Source organism: Leopardus geoffroyi, chromosome A1, assembly GCF_018350155.1.
Source record: "Leopardus geoffroyi isolate Oge1 chromosome A1, O.geoffroyi_Oge1_pat1.0, whole genome shotgun sequence".
Classification (NCBI taxonomy): Eukaryota; Metazoa; Chordata; class Mammalia; order Carnivora; family Felidae; genus Leopardus; species Leopardus geoffroyi.
Window position 1 is genome coordinate 116,373,391 of NC_059326.1, and position 19,510 is coordinate 116,392,900.

General features: G+C 35.8%; 1 protein-coding gene across 6 annotated transcripts in view; it reads left to right on the forward strand.

Annotated features, from left to right (window-relative positions):
* LOC123604490 (ankyrin repeat and KH domain-containing protein 1) overlaps positions 1-19,510 on the forward strand; it is a 136,867-nt gene that overhangs the window by 51,321 nt on the left and 66,036 nt on the right. For 5 of the 6 annotated variants that reach the window (XM_045490660.1, XM_045490665.1, XM_045490676.1 and 2 more), the window contains exons 8-10: positions 8,957-9,194; positions 9,424-9,615; positions 14,903-15,012. In XM_045490660.1, coding sequence (XP_045346616.1) covers positions 8,957-9,194; positions 9,424-9,615; positions 14,903-15,012 — 540 coding nt within the window. The remainder of the gene's footprint in view (positions 1-8,956; positions 9,195-9,423; positions 9,616-14,902; positions 15,013-19,510) is intronic. The other variant, XM_045490704.1, reaches the window with a different exon arrangement.

The following is a 19,510-nucleotide window of genomic DNA, read 5'->3' on the forward strand; positions in this document are numbered from 1 at the left end:
GAATGTATCAAACTCAACACCCAAAAAACAAATAATCCAGTGAAGAAATGGGCAAAAGACATTAATAGACACTTCTCCAAAGAAGGCATTCAGATGGCCAACCGACACAAGAAAAAATGCTCAATGTCACTCATCAGAGAAATACAAATCAAAACCACAATGAGATACCACCTTACACCTGTCATAATGACTAACATTAACAACTCAGGCAACAACAGATGTTGGCGAGGATGTGGAAACAGAGGATCTCTTTTGCATTGTTGGTGGGAATGCAAGCTGGTGCAGCCACTCTGGAAAACAGTATGGAGGTTCCTCAAAAAACTAAAATAGAACTATCCCACGACCCAGCAATTGCACTACTAGGCATTTATCCAAGGGATACAGGTGTGCTGTTTCGAAGGGACACATGCACCCCCATGTTTATAGCAGCACTATCAACAATAGCCAAAGTATGGAAAGAGCCCAGATGTCCATTGATGGATGAATGGATAAAGAAGATGTGGTATATCTATATAATAGAGTATTACTCGGCAATCAAAAAGAATGAAATCTTGCCCTTTGTAACTATGTGGATGGAACTGGAGGATATTATGCTAAGTGAAATTAGAGAAAGACAAAAATCATATGACTTCACTCATATGAGGACTTTAAGAGACAAAACAGATGAACATAAGGGAAGGGAAGCAAAAACAATATAAAAACAGGGAGGTGGGGTGGCTCAGTCGGTTAAGCCTCCGACTTCAGCTCAGTTCACGATCTCACGGTCTGTGAGTTAGAGCCCCGCATCGGGGTCTGGGCTGATGGTTCAGACCCTGGAGCCTGCTTCCGATTCTGTGTCTCCCTCTCTCTCTGCCCCTCCCCCGTTCATGCTCTGTCTCTGTCTCAAAAATAAATAAACGTTAAAAAAAAAATTAAAAAAAAAAAACAAACAGGGAGGGGGACAAAACAGAAGAGACTCATAAATAATGGAGAACGAACTGAGGGTTACTGGAGGGGTTGTGGGAGGGGTGATGGGCTAAATGGGTAAGGGGCATTAAGGAATCTACTCCTGAAATCATTGTTTTACTATATGCTAACTAATTTGGATGTAAATTTTAGAAAATAAAAAATAAATAAAATTTAAAAAAATTTTTTAAAAACTGTCTTTTTCCCATGGCATATTCTTGCCTCTTTTGCAGAAGATCAATTGATTGTATAATTGCGGGTTTGCCATTGATCTTTGTGTCTATTTTTGTTCCTGTACCATACTGTTTTCATTAATACAGCTTTGTAGTATAACTTGAAATCTGGAGTTGTGATACCTCCAGCTTTGTATTTCTTTTTCAAGATTGTTTGGCTATTTAGGGTCCTTTGTAGTTCCATACAAATTTTAGGATTATTTATTCTAGTTCTGTGAAAAAAAAATGCCATTGGTATTTTGATAGGGATTGCATTAAATCTATAGATTGCTATGGGTCATATGGGCTTTTTAACAATATTTGTTCTTCCAGTTCATGAGCCTGGAGCGTCTTTCCATTTCTTTGTGTTGTCTTAAATTTCTGTCATCAGTGAGTGTTTTATAGTTTTCAGAGGATAGGTCTTTCATCCCCTTGATTAGATTTATTCCTAGGTATTTTATTATTTTGGGTACAATTATTAATAGGATTGCTTTCTTAATTTCTCTTTCTGTTGCTTCATTATTAGTGTATAAAAATGCAATGGATTTCTGTACATTGATTTTGTATCCTGTGACCGTACTGAATTCATTTATCAGTTCCAGTAGTTTTTTGGTGGAGTCTTTAGGGTTTTCTATATGTAGTATCATGACATCTGCAAACAGTGAGTTTTACTTCTTCTTTACCAATTTGGATACCAAATTGTATTTCCTTATTGTTGTCTGATTGCTGTGGGTAGGACCTTTAGTACTATGTTGAATAAAACTGGTGAGAGTGGACATCCTTGTCTTATTCCTGACCTTAGGGAGAAAGCTTTCAGTTTTTCATCATTGAGTATAATTCCAATCTATTCTTTAGAATTTCCTTCCTTCTGCATGCTCTAATACATTTTGCTCTTCTTTTTCTAGGCTTTTGAATTTTTTTTTAATGTTTATTTATTTTTGAGAGAGAGAGAGAGACAGAGTGTGAGCCAGGGAGGGGCAGAGAAAGAGAGGGAGACACAGAATCTGAAGCAGGCTCCAGGCTCTGACCTGTCAGCACAGAATCCAACATGGGGCTCAAACCTAGAAACTGTGAGATCATGACCTGAGCTGAAGTCGGATGTTTAACCGACTGAGCCACCCAGGCACCCCGTAGGCTTTTAAAATGTGAGCTTAAATGTGCAGAAGAATGAAACTAGACCACTTTCTTACACCATTCACAAAAATAAACTCAAAATGGATAAAGGACCTGAATGTGAGACAGGAAACCATCAAAACACTAGAGGAGAAAGCAGGAAAAGACCTCTCTGACCTCAGCCGCAGCAATGTCTTACTTGACACATCCCCAAAGACAAGGGAATTAAAAGCAAAAATGAACTATTGGGACCTCATGAAGATAAAAAGCTTCTGCACAGCAAAGGAAACAATCAACAAAACTAAAAGGCAACCAACGGAATGGGAAAAGATATTGGCAAATGACATATCGGACAAAGGGCTAGTATTCAAAATCTATAAAGAGCTCACCAAACTCCACACCCAAAAAACAAATAATCCAGTGAAGAAATGGGCAGAAAACATGAATAGACACTTCTCTAAAGAAGATATCCGGATGGCCAACAGGCGCATGAAAAGATGCTCAACGTCACTCCTCATCAGGGAAATACAAATCAAAACCACACTCAGATATCACCTCACGCCAGTCAGAGTGGCCAAAATGAACAAATCAGGAGACTATAGATGCTGGAGAGGATGTGGAGAAACGGGAATCTTCTTGCACTGTTGGTGGGAATGCAAATTGGTGCAGCCACTCTGGAAAACAGTGTGGAGGTTCCTCAAAAAATTAAAAATAGACCTACCCTATTACCCAGCAGTAGCACTGCTAGGGATTTACCCAAGGGATACATGAGTACTGATGCATAGGGGCACTTGTACCCCAATGTTTATAGCAGCACTCTCAACAATAGCCAAATTGTGGAAAAAGCCTAAATGTCCATCAACTGATGAACGGATAAAGAAATTTTGGTTTATATACACAATGGAGTACTATGTGGCAATGAGAAAGAATGAAATATGGCCCTTTGTAGCAACGTGGATGGAACTGGAGAGTGTGATGCTAAGTGAAATAAGCCATACAGAGAAAGACAGATACCATATGTTTTCACTCTTATGTGGATCCTGAGAAACTTAACAGAAACCCATGGGGGAGGGGAAGGGGGAAAAAAAAATGAGGTTAGAGTGGGAGAGAGCCAAAGCATAGGAGACTCTTAAAAACTGAAAACAAACTGAAGGTTGATGGGGGGGTGGGAGGGAGGGAAGGGTAGGTGATGGGCATTGAACAGGGCACCTTTTGGGATGAGCACTGGGTGTTGTATGGAAACCAATTTGACAATAAATTTCATATATTAAAAAAAATAAATATAAAAATAAATAAATAAAATGTGAGCTTAGGTTATGATGGGTTTTTTTCTGCTCTTCTAATTTTATGCACTTTGAGGTATGTTTCCCTCTCAGCACTACTTTAGCTGTGTCTTATAAATTTTAATATGTTGTATTTTGTTTTCATTCAGTTACATGTATTTTTTTTTTTTTTTATTCCACTTGAGACTTACTCTGTGACTCATAGGTTATTTTGATGTGTATTTAGTTTACAAACATCTGAAGATTTTCCTGTTATCTTTCTGTTATTGATTTCTAGTTTGGTTCCATTGTGATCAGAAAGTACATTCTATATTATTTTAGTTTTTTAAAATTTTTGAAGTTTGCTTTATAGCAAAGATGTGAACATATATTCCCTGTGCATTTGAGGACAATGTATATTTTGCTGGTTAGGGGTGGAGTGTTGTATAAATGTCAATTAGATCCTATTGATTGATGGTAGAATTCTACTTTTTTTTTTTTTATTTTGTGTCTAGTTTTTCTAACAGTTGTTGAGAGAGGTGTGTTATAATCTTCATCTGTACTTGTACTTATGGGTTTGTGTGCTTCGTTTAGTTGGTTCTTTTTTTTCACATGCTGGAGCTCTGTTGTTTGGTACTTACACATTTTCAGAATTGCTATGTCTTTTTCACGATTGACACTTTGATCATTATGTGAAGTTTTTCTCTGGTAATCTTTGTTCTGAGGTCTTCTTTGTTAATATGGCTCCTGATATTATTATAGCTACTCTTGTTTTCCATTGATAAATGTTTTTGCCCTTTCCTTTCAATCTTTGATATGTTTGATATGTCTATATTGTTATGCTGAAGTGATTTTTTTTGCAGACAGTGTATTTTTAGGTCACGTTTTGTAATCCACTCTGTCAGTCTTAGTTTTTTAATTGGTTTGTTTAGACCATTTACATTTAATGAGGGGCACCTGGGTAGCTCAGTTGGTTAAGTGTCAGACTCATGATCTCAGCTCAGGTCTTGATCTCAGGGTCATGAGTGCAAGCCCTGCGTTAATCTCTGTGCTGGATATGAAGCTTACTTAAAAATATAATAATTATTGTTGATGTGGTGTTCATATATTCTGATTCTTTGTTGAAATTTTATTATTTTTTTAAAGTTTATTTTGAGAGAGACAGCACAAGTGGGGAAGGGGCAGAGAGAGAGCAAGAGAGAGAGAATCCCAAGCAGGCTTCTGCTGCCAACACAGATCCTGACGTGGGGCTCAAACTCACAAAAGCGTGAGATCATGACGTGAGCCAAAACCAAGAGCCAGACACTTAACCGACTGAGTAATCCAGGCACCCCTGCAATTTATTTTTTATTCATTTTCTCCCCTTTATTTTCTTTAATATATCATTAATTGCCCCTTTTTAAAAATCATCTATATTTGATTTGCTTCTAGGTCTATTTTTATTGTTTATTTTATATCTTGATAATTATATTTTCTTGCCTTTTAATATGTCTAGTATTTTTAGCTGTAAGTCATATGCTGTGGATTATTCCTTTCAAGGATCTTAATTATCTGTCTTTAAAAAAAAAAAACAGGGGCGCCTGGGTGGCGCAGTCGGTTAAGCGTCCGACTTCAGCCAGGTCACGATCTTGCGGTATGTGAGTTCGAGCCCCGCGTCAGGCTCTGTGCTGACTGCTCAGAGCCTGGAGCCTGTTTCGGATTCTGTGTCTCCCTCTCTCTCTGCCCCTCCCCCGTTCATGCTCTGTCTCTCTCTGTCCCCAAAATAAATAAACGTTGAAAAAAAAAATAATTAAAAAAATTAAAATTAAAAAAAAAACACAATATTTTTGAGTTAATTTATGTTGAGAGACTGCACGTGTGCGCATGCAAGCCGGGGTGGGGCAGAAAGAGAGAGAGAGAAAATCTCAAGCAGGCTCTGCACTTAGCATGGAGACTGACTGATGTGGGTCTCAATCTCCCAAACCCATGAGATCACGACCTGAGCCAAAACCATGAGTTCGATGCTCAACTGACTGAGACACCTAAGTACCCCTATCCTGTCATTCCTTTTAAACTGTTAAATTTTGTTCTCGCAGGCAGTTAAATTACCAATGGATCACTCTAATCATATTGAGGCTTAAATTCATCTTTACTCTTTTTTTTTAACGTTTATCTTTGAGAGAGGGGGAGAGAGAGAGAGAGAGAGAGGGAGGGAGGGAGAGAGCATATGCAAGCAGGGGAGGGGCAGAGAGAGGAGAAAGAGGACCCAAAGCAAGTTCTGTGCTGACATTAGAGAGCCCAATGTGGGGCTTTGAACTAGTGAACTGTGAGATCGTGACCTGGCCAAAGTCGGACACTTAACCAACTGAGCCACCCAGGTGCCCCTAATTCATCTTTACTCTTAAATTCCTGGTTCCTTCCTCCTTGATCTTTGGGTATTCCTTAGTATGGATCTCTACCATCTCAAATGACATCCTGTATATTCACCATGATCTTTCTATTCTGCCTGAGTCTGAACTCCCAAAGTCTCCAACCTTTCAGCACCCAATCTCTACTAGGCATCCTGGAGTATCATCCTTAGTGTGTTCAACTCAGGAGTTGCCCAAGTTTCTGAAGATAATTTTGTATAGATTTTTGAGACTTCTTCTCTGTATTGTTTTTCCTCAGGTATCCTGCCCATCTCCCCAGGTCCTAACTGTTTTGGCTGCCTTGTATTCTCATCTTTGTTTTCTTTGCTGAAAGAGATCTTCACTCTTTGTTTAGCCTTCAGTTTCCTTAGACCATGGTTTGAGAGATGCCTAAAGAGAGAAAGCTATAGTGAATGTAGGGTTCAACTTATGCGCTGCCTTTTATTAGTGCCTAGCCTTAGGCTGGGTGTTGTTCATGCCTCCAATTGCTTTATCTCTTTTGCCCAATTTTTACAGTTGTTTATTATAGGAGAGTGAGTGCATTACCAGCTACAGATCTATGGTTAAAACTAAAAGTCTTATATATTTTTTTTTAATTTTTTTAACATTTATTCATTTTTGAAAGACAGAGCACAAACGGGGAAGGGCTAGAGAGAGGGAGACACAGAATCCAAAGCAGGCTCCAGGCTCTGAGCTGTCAGCACAGAGCCTGACGCGGGGCTCGAACTCACGGACTGCGAGATCGTGACCTGAGCTGAAGTTGGCCATTCAACCGACTGAGCCACCCAGGCGCCCCTAAAGTCTTATAATTTAAAAAAATTCTAATAATGATATTAGACCTTTGAGATTGGATTATTCTGTTTTTACTTCTTATATTTTCCTTTGGCAAAATAAATATTGTTTATTAAAGCAAAAAGTGCTTAGGTAATTTTTCTCTTAATATATGTACTCAAGATATGGCAGCAGAGTAGCAGAGTCAATGAAGAAATTGAAGTAAATTCACACAAAACTATTGGGAGCTAGAGGAGCTATACACAACAGTAGTTCCCTGATCTGTGAATACTCATAAATTCTTTTTTCTTTTAAATTAGAAATGTATTTCAAATGCTAAATAACTTAATGCAGTAATTTGGTTAAAATACGTTTTATTTTAGGAGCACCTGGTTGGCCTAGTCAGTTAAGTGTCTGACTCTTGATCTCAGCTCAGATTCTGAGATCAAAGTAGTGAATTTGATCACAGCATTGGGCTCTGTGCAGGGCATGGAGCCTACCTTAAAAATATATATATATAGTGGATGATGGGCACTGAGGAGGGCACCTGTTGGGATGAGCACTGGTTGTTGTATGGAAACCAATTTGACAATAAATTTCATATTAAAAAATATATATATGTGTGTGTGTGTGCGCGTGTGTGTATTATTTTACATATATTTGAAGGGTTAGTGTTTAATAGTAAAGATAGAATTTTAGTTTTATTTTTGTTTTAGTAGAACTGAAATTTTAATGCCAAGTTATTTGTTTTTTTTTTGTTTTTTTGTTTTTTTGGTTTTTTTTTCCTATATTTTCAACGTTTATTTATTTTTGGGACAGAGAGAGACAGAGCATGAACGGGGGAGGGGCAGAGAGAGAGGGAGACACAGAATCGGAAACAGGCTCCAGGCTCTGAGCCATCAGCCCAGAGCCTGACGCGGGGCTCGAACTCACAGACCGCGAGATCGTGACCTGGCTGAAGTCGGACGCTCAACCGACTGCGCCACCCAGGCGCCCCGAGTTATTTGTTTTTGACATCATGTCAACAGTGATTAAAGCTGGGCTAGTCATTTAGTTAAATATAATGAAATTTTTGTTGGATACTGAAATCTAACATTTAATAAGGTTTCTTTATTTTTTATTTTTTATCATTTAAAAAAACTTTTTATATGTTTATTTATTTTTGAGACAATGAGAGAGACAGTGCAAGCAGTGGAGGGGCAGACAGAGGGAGACACAGAATCCAAAGTAGGCTCCAGGCTCTGAGCTGTCAGCCCAGAGCCTGACATGGGGCTCAAACTCACGAACTGTGTGATCATGACCTGAGCCAAAGTCGGATGCTTAACCGACTGAGCCACTCAGGCACACCTAATTAAGGTTTCTTTAATTAATTCTTTAATAAAAGAATTGCCTAACCTTATAAAACCTTGTTTTTATACTCAGTCTTTGCCTTTCATTAGCAATATTTTGGTCATTTTTGAAATACAGAACAACACAGCATTTGACTTTATATGGCACAATAAGAATTAAGGCCTACATAAAATTTTGAAGTAAAGAATTTGAAACTAAAGAAGGATATTTATGGTGATAGAGGGGTAGAATGAATACCCTCCATGAGAGTGACTTATTAATTGCGTTACTGTCTGTGCAGATGGACCCATGGTAATATTACTTACAAGTGAATTGATACTGATTTTTTTATCTTTGTAAAATTCTTTGCCTCATTGTAACAAGCTAGTGCTGAGGCAAATTATAGGTTACTATCAGACCACAGGGGTTTTCCTTGGTGACATAATCCCTAGTGGTAATGACTTCATAGAATTTATTGTTATTTTTTTTGCCAAGTTTTTGTTTTTTAAACAGATCTAACAAAGTTTATATGCTTCAACATGACACCTAGGTTTGAGGGTATAGGTATATTTTACCTGGCAGTTGTATAAACAATAATTGTTTGAGGTACTATTACTCTTGACTATGGATTTAACAGTTTTTTGAACTTCAATGAATGTGGAAATTTGAAATTATTTAGAATTGTAAATATGTCATAAGTCTGATTCTTTTCAATATTTGGGCTTGCTCAAAACTAAGGTAAAGTAATTTTAATGGAGTTTTTGATAAAGTCAGCTCACTTCTCAGCTGGACATAATAGTATATATATATCTAAGGTGCATCTCCTTTTCTTCCTTTCTGACTTTTCTCAATCTCTTCTGTTCTTCCAATTTTAAAAACTCAAAATAACAACCAAACAAAAAACGTTTCTTCTTGTTTTACTTCTGAAAATCTGCAGGATGGACATGTTGAGGTAGCACGTTTGCTTTTGGATAGTGGTGCTCAAGTGAACATGCCTGCAGATTCATTCGAGTCTCCGTTGACGCTAGCTGCCTGTGGAGGACACGTTGAATTGGCAGCTCTACTTATTGAAAGGGGAGCAAATCTTGAAGAGGTTAATGATGAAGGATACACTCCCTTGATGGAAGCTGCTCGGGAAGGACACGAAGAGATGGTGGCACTACTCTTAGCACAAGGTAAAGTAGTTTTATTTCTTTAATTGAAAGATCTATTTCCTTTGGATGTTTTGTGTCATCAGTCAAGTTTACTACTACTAACATATTTTTTTGCATTGATGATAAAGTAAATTTTCCATGCCCTGAAAGGAATCCCAGAAGCTGGGAGAGATCATTAACGCTGTTTAGAGCAATATCTTTATTATAAGTCTTTTGCCGCTAGTTTTACAAACTTTTATGCTTTTCTCAGGAGCAAATATAAATGCCCAGACGGAAGAAACCCAAGAAACTGCTCTGACTTTGGCTTGCTGTGGAGGATTTTCTGAAGTTGCAGACTTCTTGATTAAGGCCGGGGCTGATATAGAACTTGGCTGCTCCACACCTCTAATGGAAGCTTCACAGGAGGGACACCTCGAGTTGGTTAAATATTTACTGGCTGCCGGTATGTGGCTTTAAAAGTGCCTTTTAAAAAAAGGCTTTTTATATAGCTTTTGTAACTTTATCAATGAAACTTACTGTTTTATATCTACAAAAGGTGAAAGCTAGCTCCACAAATGAATTGCTCTTCTTGGGCTCCTAAACCTCTGAAATGTCATTTTTATTATTTTTTTTTTTTTTTAAAGTTTGTTTATCTTGAGAAAGAGATAGAGAGAGAGAGAGCACAAATGGGAGGAGGGGCAGAGAGAGGAGAGAAGGAATCCCAAGGAGGCTTTGCACTGTCAGCACAGAGCCCGACACCGGGCTCATTCTCAAGAACTGAGAGATCATGACCTGAGCCGAAACCAGTAGTCAGACGCATAACTGACTGAGCCACCTAGGTGCCCTGAAAAAAGGCATTTTTAATGTTTGTTTGTTTATTTATTTTATTTTATTTTATTTTTTAAAATGTTTATTTATTTGAGAGACAGAGCATGAACGGGGGAGGGGCAGAGAGAGAGGGAGACACAGAATCCGAAGCAGGCTCCAGGCTCTGAGCTGTCAGCCCAGAGCCCGACGCGGGGCTTGAACTCACGGACCATGAGATCGTGACCTGAGCTGAAGTCGGACGCTTAACCAACTGAGCCACCCAGGCGCCCCAATGTTTATTTATTTTTGAGAGGGGGAAGAGAGGAGCAGAGAGAGGGAGACACAGAACCTGAAGCAAACTCCAGGCTCTGAGCTGTCAGCATAGAGCCTAACATAGAGCTCGACCTCAGGAACTGCAAGATCATGACCTGAGCTGAAGTCAGATGCTTAACCAACTAAGCCACCCAGGTGCCCCCAAAATGTCATTTTAAAAACGTTTTCTTATTGTTATTAATGTTTGTTTAGTGACCATAGGCTTCTCATTGACCTTCTCTTTCCATTTAATGGTTTGAGGCTTCTTTCTGCAAGGGAAAAGTTAGCTTCTCCGAGTCTCTGTTGGAGAGATGGAGGTGGAGATGACATTATAAGAGGTTATAATTTGATACTTTTTAAAAAATATGTTTATTTTTGAAAGACACGGAGAGTGTGTGCACATGCGCCCAAGTAGGGGCGGGGCAGAGAGAGGAGGACAGAGGATCCGAAGCAGGCTCTGTGCTGATAGCAGAGAGCATGATGCTGGGCTCAAAGTCATGAACCCTGAGATCATGACCTGAGCTAAAGTCAGATGTTTAAGTGACTGACTATAATTTGCTACTTAAAAAAAATTTTTTTTAATGTTTTTATTTATTTTTGAGAGACAGAGAGACAGAGAATCAGCGGGGGAGGGGCAGAGAGAGAGGGAGATAAAGAATCTGAAGCAGGCTCCAGGCTGTCAGCACAGAGCCCACATTCACAGACCTCAAGATCATGACCTGAGCTGAAGTCGGGAACCGACTGAGCTACTACCCAGGCACCCCTATAATTTGATACTTTTAAGCCTATTGATTTCTTGACATTTCTAAGTCTTCTGAAAAGAAAAAAAAAAAAAAAAGAACTAGTGGGAATTTAATTTTTGGCAGAAGTACTTAGTTTTAAAATAATTTGTGGTTAGGGGTGCCTGGGTGGCTCGGTCAGTTGAGCATCTGACTTTGGCTCAGGTCATAATCTCGGGGTCCATGGGTTCTTGCCCCGCCTTGGGCTCTGTGCTGACAATGTGAAGCCTGGAGCCTCCTTCAAGTTCTGTGTCTGCCTCTTTCCCTCTCTCTCTCTCTCTCTCTCTCTCTCTCTCTCAAAAATGAATAAACTTTAAATAAATTTTTTAATAAAAAAAAAAATTTGTGTTTTATACATTGTTGAGCATTAGTAAGAGATAAGTAGTTTTGAACAAAGTATTTGTAGTTTATAGAGCAAAATAAGAATATACCAGAAAAAAATTTGATACAGATAGATATATACCTTTATATATTGTTTAGAAAATTTTTCTTTTTTATCCATGTCTGATATATTCTTTAAAACTTGATATATTAAAGAAATTAATATGTAAAGGAAAATAAAATATATAGCAAAATTTTATTCATCCTTATTACTTTATTCATCCTTTCACTGTTAACATTAATTTCATTACAGCTCAGCTGCAATTTTTTTTTGAATTATTACTGAAATAATTTCTTAGCGTTGTTAATGGGTCAGATGATTGTTTAGATTTTGAACAAAAGTACAAATCAATCATACCTAAAAGCTGAACTCTTCTTGCACTCAAATGTTATTAATCACTGAAGTTATTGTATGCATTAATCAGTCATTATACCTCCATCATTTTCAGTAACTGTCTGTGTCCCCTGTAGGAGTCCTTACCAGTGGTTACCTTTCTATAGTCTTCCCATGTCCCTCTAAGTAAAGTCTTGCTGTTTTGAGAGGCTTTTAAAAGAAGGCATAAATGTTTGCTAAGAAGTTATTGAACACCAGACATTCTGCTCAGTGATGTGAGCAGAGATCACATCATCTGCTCATGTTATCTCTATTAATTACCATTGGTCCTGGTATAGTAAGAAATATTAAACACATTCTTATGGATATGGAAACAGTGCTCAATCATGTTACCCTAAGGTAACTAACCTAATAAGTAAGTGACAGACAATATTTAAACTTAGAACTCCTGACATTGTTTTTTCTGTTGTACCACCATGGAGTCTCATATTTAGCTACTTATGGTAATTTGAAGTATGTAGTTTCCAGAACTATCTCAGGGTTTGAGAATCAATTTTTTATATGATCACTATTTAAAAAAAATATTTTTCCAGATTAGAGTGTGCTTAACTTACATGAAGTTCTTTTTAGAGTGTAGTAATAAAAAAACACCCAACAGATATTTTAATACATTGCCTATACCATTTTAAAAAATTCAAGAACCTTTTTTTTTTTAAGAACTTTTTTGTTATGGCATTTTTTCAAACACAGAAAATAGTATAATGAACCCTTAGAACCTATCACCCAGCTTTACCAATTTTTAATTTATGGCCGTCTCATTTCATCTATACTTTCTCCATATCCCCCATTTATTTTTATAAAATTGTTTTTTATTGAGCTATAACTGATATATAACATTAGTTTCAGGTATACAACCGAATGAGTTGATATTTGTATATATTGTGAAACGATTACCACACTAAGTCTAGTTAACATCTGTCACCATATATACTTACAGAAACATTTTTATTTTCATTTTTATTTTAAGTTTATTTATTTTAAGAGAGAGACAGAATATGTACACAAGCAGCAGAGGGCCAGAGAGAAAGGGAGAGAAAGAATCCTAAGTATCCTCTATGCTGTCAATGCAGACTCTGATACCAGCTTGGCTCCCTCCCAGGATGGTGAGATCATGACCTGAGTTTAACCGAGCTCCACCCAGGCACCCCCTACCTAAAATTTTTAAATAATAATTCCTTAGTATCATTAAATGTCTAAGCAGTTTCACATTTTTCTTACAAATGTGAGTATGTATGTTTAATGGCCTTTTTGAATTAAGATTCAAGTAAGATTTATACAACTGTTGATCAGTATGTCTCTTAAGTCTCTTTTGTCTATGGGCTCCCCTTCCAGGCTTCTCTTCCATCTTTCTATTTCCTTGCAAGTTTTGATTGAAGAAATGGAATGTTAATCCTTTAGGCTTCCCACAGTATGGGTTTTGCTAATTGTATCTCCATGATTTTATTTTACTTGTTTTTCTGCCTCTTGGGTTTCCTTCAAAGTAGTAGTTAGATATAGAAAAAATTTGGGTATGACATGTTTGTTTGTTTTACTAGACTGCTTCATAGGTAGTATTTGTATACTTTCTTCAGATGGTAGTAAATGTGTGATTATCTCTTTTTGTGATATTGTTAGCCATAAATGATCACTGCTTATATCCATTAATTCGTTAGGAGTTACAAAGTGGTGATGTTCTCACTTCTTTTATTCCTTACTTGTTTAATAGCTGGAATATGTCCATAAAGAGAAACTTCCCTTCATCACCTATCTGGTTACCCTTAGGTATAAATCATATGAAAACAGCAGTTTAATCTTTTCCCCTTTTATTTACCAGTTTCCAAAATAATGAGGTGATCCCCTAGCATCCTTCATTGGTGACCAATGAAGTGGTTTTTTGTTTTTTATTTGAACATCATTTGAACTTTCGAGTTTAAACATATATGATGGATTGTACTGCATCACAGTCCTTATTCTTTTAGAAGCAAAAACTGTGGAAAGGTGAGACCATTTGATAAATTTTGGTCAGTGAGGTTAGGTCCTAAATCCTTTTGATGTGACCTCGCTATATAGTCTCTGATAGTTTCCTTGGTTTCTGCTATGGTGAGGTATTTCAGACACATCTCAGTACAGATTCTGCCCTAGTCTTGGTACCAATCATTTTTCTAAAAAGCCCTAATTCATTTTGTAGGAAATAGTAGGTAGCAGAGACCACACTGTAAGCTAGAGACTGTTTCTGTTTGGTCTGTCATTGTCTCTAGGACTTTGTGGTTTGTCAGAGTTAGGAAATATTTATTTTTCTTACGGATAAATTGAACTCTTAAACAGTTCATGTCAGTGCCTGAAGTTCAGAACCATAGAGTTTTTACTTAACCTCAACAATCTTCGGTCTTTGTTTTCTTTCAACCGTGCCAAAATTTCACTCCTCACCAAAGGATTGCTCATTTGATTTTACCGTAATATCCACAGAACTATTTCAGAGTACAAACCAACACTACCACCAATATGATTTCTGAAAACTGATATTTTTTGGTTTTCCAGCTCTTCTCTCCTCTCCCCTCCACTTGGAGTGTATCTTACTGGGGACATACAGGGGAATTACTATGTTTTAAAATAATTTGCTTTATGTGCTTCAGCAGCACATAAACTAATATTAAAATAATTTGATTTAGTCCCTTTCTGTATGCTCAAAGGCATTTTTACAAAGCAGATTGAAAAGAAAATTAAGGTGCACCTGGGTGGCTCAGTTAAGCTTCTGAATTTGGCTCATGTCATGATCTCACAGCTTGTGAGTTTGAGACCTGCGTGGGGCTCTGTGCTGACAGCTCTGAGCCTGGAGCCTGTTTCAGATTCTGCCCCTCCCCCCGCACTCTCACACTTGTGTTCTCTCTCTCTCTCTCTCTCTCTCTCTCTCTCTCTCTCTCTCTCTCTCAAAAATAAACATTAAAAAATATGTTAAAAGAAAAGAAAATTAGGATACTTAAAATACTTTCTAATATTTTCATATTTTGAATTCATCAATTTCACGAAATTATAAAACTTAACCATTTAATATAATTTTACAGTTTATGAAGTAAACGTTTGGTTTTTTTGCTTGCTAGGTGCTAATGTTCATGCTACAACAGCAACAGGAGACACAGCCTTAACCTATGCTTGTGAAAATGGACATACGGATGTTGCAGATGTTTTACTTCAAGCAGGCGCTGACTTAGTAAGATACAATTTTCAAATTTCTTTTGTGAATGTTGATGCTACATCTATTTTTAACATTTAGAAAACACGAGTAAAAGAAATCAATAGTTTGCATACTTTGTAGAAAATAACTTTTAAAAGAGTTTTGCTATTTGTTGCATTTATTAAATATATTTGAAAGTACTTAGTTTTTAATAGGTCATTTTGTTTCCTGGGTAAAACTATTAGTTGGTTTCTTCCACTTACTCCAATCTCGTTTGTCATTCCCGAACTTTTTAAACGGCTCTTTATTAGACATATCATAAATTCAGCGATATGTTTACAGAATAGAATAACCTATCAAATCACTTTGAGTGATTTCTTTTGTTTCTTTAATTAGTTTGACATATAAAAACAAAGCTACTATCCTCTTCCTAACAACATTAGTATAGTATTCTATTCTTTTTTGTTCTTTTAGTATTTTCTATTTTGGTTTTTCAAAATTTCAAATTAGATGGCAACTTCATTTGTGCAATAATTGTTGCAAATGTGGAAAATTATACATAATTTTTCACTTTAAAGATGACTGCTTCTTCCTGAAATGTGTGCTTTGACTAATTTTCATTTTGTGAGGGTACTTTAAACTGCTTTCTAGAGTTTCTCCCTGAATTACCTTTTTTTTTTTTAAGTTTATTTATTTTGAGAGCGAGTGTGCACATGCGTCTGCATCAACTGGGGAGAGGCAGAGAGAGAGGGAGAGAGAGAATTCCGAATAGGCTCTGCGCTATTTGCTCAGAGCTTGACTGTAGGCCTTGATCTCCCGAATCCAATCATGGGATCATGACGTGCGCTGAAATCAAGAGTCAGATGCTTAACCAACTGTGCCACCCAGACACCCCTCCCTGAATTTCCTTATATATTTCTTAAAAATCTATGTGTGATATGCACAACTATGAGTGTTTTAGAGAATTTATATATTAAAGTTATTTTGGAAAAACTATGCAAATATTGCCTTTTAAACCATTTCTAATAATAGACATTCCCACATAGATACCTGAGAACATTGTTGGAAAATAATTATGGGTTAACATAAATGCATAGTATGATTGTCCTATTTATTATCATTTCTACTAATACTAAATATTATACTGATAACACTAGTATTCATTCTCAGTAATCAGGATCTGCCCCATCAGTTAGAATTTCTGAGAGGTGTACCTTTTTTGCTTGAAAATTATGCAGAATGATATGTTAAGTAGATCTTAATATTCTGCCCTCTTTCTATATCTTTTTCCTTTTTTACACTTGTTTTGGGTCATCCATAAAAATTAGAAATTGAAGTATTTCATCATTTGAAATAAAGAAATAGGATACAGTATAAAAGCTATATGCAAAGTTTAATACTTTTATCCTCTGAATTCTCTCTTCCTTCCATTTTTCTATAGCAGTCATTTTCTTAATCTGTTTATTATGAATTATTATGGAAATGTTAAATAGTAAAAAGAGGTACTGTCAAATAGAATCTAATATATAGCAAAATTTATGGGATTTTAACTGAGTTAAAAATCTGGTATGAAATATTTTTAAATGTTTCACTTTTATAATCTTCTGTAATTACATAAATAGGGTGTGATTAGAATTCCTCAGGACAATTACATTAAGTGAGCAGATAGAAAGATTTGAATTTATCATACCTGTACATTCAAACTGTAAGATTAAGAAGTGGCTCAGATAAACATAAATATATATATATATATATATATATATATATATATATATATATATATATATATAAGTTAAGTAGAAAGGTAATACTGTTATTCTAATATAACTTTATTTTTCTATTTTGCAATCTGTCTTTGCATTTATATTTATGTGTAATTATAACCATAGTGTAATATAGTTCTCTATTTTTTTCCACTGTGCATTCTATCATAATCTTTTCCATATTGCTACATAGTCTCTATATTTATAACTCTTCTGTTAAGTTAATGACCCATAATATTCACTTATTAAATTGAACTTTTGACTTGCTTTTCATTTTTCACTATTATAAATACTGTTAAGATTTAATACCTACATGTGCATAACTTTTTTTCTTTTGAATAATTTCACATATTGATTTTAACTTTAAAAATATATTGCCCATTCCATGCTTTTGCTGTCTGTGGAAAGACATTTTAATGTTAATACTAGTTCTTTTCTTGGTTAATAAGAAGCAGTACTTGTTCTTTATATAAAATGCGGCAAGTATGGGAAAGTATAGTAAATTTGCTAATTAAAACCTATATGTAAATTGTGATTTCAGGCCTTACTATATAAGCCAGAGTGGGGGAAACAGGACATAATCAAAAATAAGAAGGGAGTAAAGCAGGCAGATCAGTGCGAATCCTGAGGAAAAATGACTGATGATTTTTACTAGCTGAACCTTGCAAGGCAGTAGTTTCTCTCTTGTCCTCCCTTCTTTGCTGCCACCTCCTAGCATGTGTTTTGGACTGTACTGATTTCCTCTATTGGCTTGCAGACGGAAGACTTTGCACTCCCCTTCTATTCCTGGCATCCCATAATTGTGTTCCTGATACCTAGATTTGCTAGTTGTTTAAGTTAAATGAATATTTTGGTGTGTGGGGGCTGGCTGAGAACCTTCATTTGAGGGCAACTATTTTTACCTTCAGTTTTAAATAAAGATATACAAGTCAACCTTTGGAACACAGTTTGAAAAAACCCCTATGCTTTGTTAGATTTTGGAGCCTAACTTTTGCCACAGTTTAAGGTTTTGATATTACAGTTTTTAAAGAAGAGCTTAAAAGCTACTGTTTCCCGTTCATTAAAATATCTTGTACCAGAATCAGTTAGCATATTAATTTTGGTTTTATAAAAATTTAATGCAACAATTTGGTTTTCTTATATTGTAGCCTGAGATGAAACTGAAAAGTTTTAGGGCTTTTTATTCTAAATGTTTAGTAGATATAATTGAGGGCTTAATGTTAAAGGAAATCTAGAAATTTTCTTATTTACTGCTTTAAAAACTTTCTCAGCCAGAGCTGATGGCATACTTGAGCATTTTCAGGTAGATCCTCCAAAATATGTGCATGTTCTAATTTGAAACTTAGTTATTTGAAACATCACTTTTCCTAGTTTAAAAAAATATTTTAAATTAAAAATATTTATGGGTATTTCTAGTAAAAAGGACATTTAATATTTCATCATATTCATCCATATCAATTTGTGGATTGGTATGTAGCTTGTCTAGCTTTTTCATAATTGAATACGTTTGAATAATCTATTTAAAACCTAGACTTTTTATTATCCTTAAATAGGCCACTTAAAATGTTCTTTTTGAAAATCAAAAATTAAATTAAAAATCATCCATTGATTCCAGAATTTTTTGAAAATTCTTCCTGTTTAACAAGGAGAATCATTTTAACTACCCTAGAAGTAGAGAGATCTCTGAGCAGATCATCTAATCCATATCTTCCTGGTGTTTGTATTTCTTATTACCACAGTAATGGGAATAATTGTATATTGAAATATACAATGTTTTCTTTTTCTGCATACCATCTTTGTTTATTGGGCCCATGTTTGTGTTTAGTATTTGATGTGATTACAGGTATATGATGTAAACCCATTGTAAGAAAGTTTATATTAAAACACATTAGCATCACTTAAAATTTAAAAGAAATATTTTTTTAAAAACTGCCCTTGGAAACTACTTAATCTTGTTTCTCTGAAAAGAAATTTTTATATTATTCATGTCCTGGCACATTTATTACCTAACTCTTTGATCAGAAATTACTAATAACACCATTTAATAACTGAAATTGACTAACTCCTCTAGTCTTTTTGACACTGCTCTGGTATCCTACATTATTACTCTAGGCCATTCTCCCCGACTACTGGTCGTTAGACCAGAAGGCAGAGTTTTAGTATTTCATACTTGTTCTCATCTCTGTAGGTATCCAGCTTCAGCTAAAGCACTTATGGCTTTATTTGTTTTACCACAGTCTTCCCATTACTATTACTTTTCATGTTTAAGGTGGAGAATTTGCGCTGTTAACTATGCAATAGTATAATTTGATTATAAAACTCTGCTTCTTTTTTTTTCCTCTTGGCTTGCTTTTAATTTTGACTTTGTGTTAGCTAATATGTCAGAGGTGTTTTGATTTGGTGTTTATGTTTTTCAAACCGTTTGTGAAGATGATAGAATCTTTTTCTTTTCATCATGACATGTTCATTTCAGTATTAAAACTTTGACACATTTGTAAGATATAAGTTGTAATTGTCATCTGTAGAATTTCCTTCACGTGTATTTGCCACCAAGGCCAACTTTGGAATGGGAAAAAGAGTGATATATAAATCAGGTAAATAAGTATTTCTTTCTTGTCTCCAGCTCCTTGGCCTTTCGTTTCTAGAAGAGTTATATCGTAGTATAACTGATCAGTAAGTTCTGAACTCAAGGAGTACTTCCTATAATAAACAACTAATACAGATAATAGGAACTGTAAGTACATTCTAGTTATGTTCATATAAAGAGATTT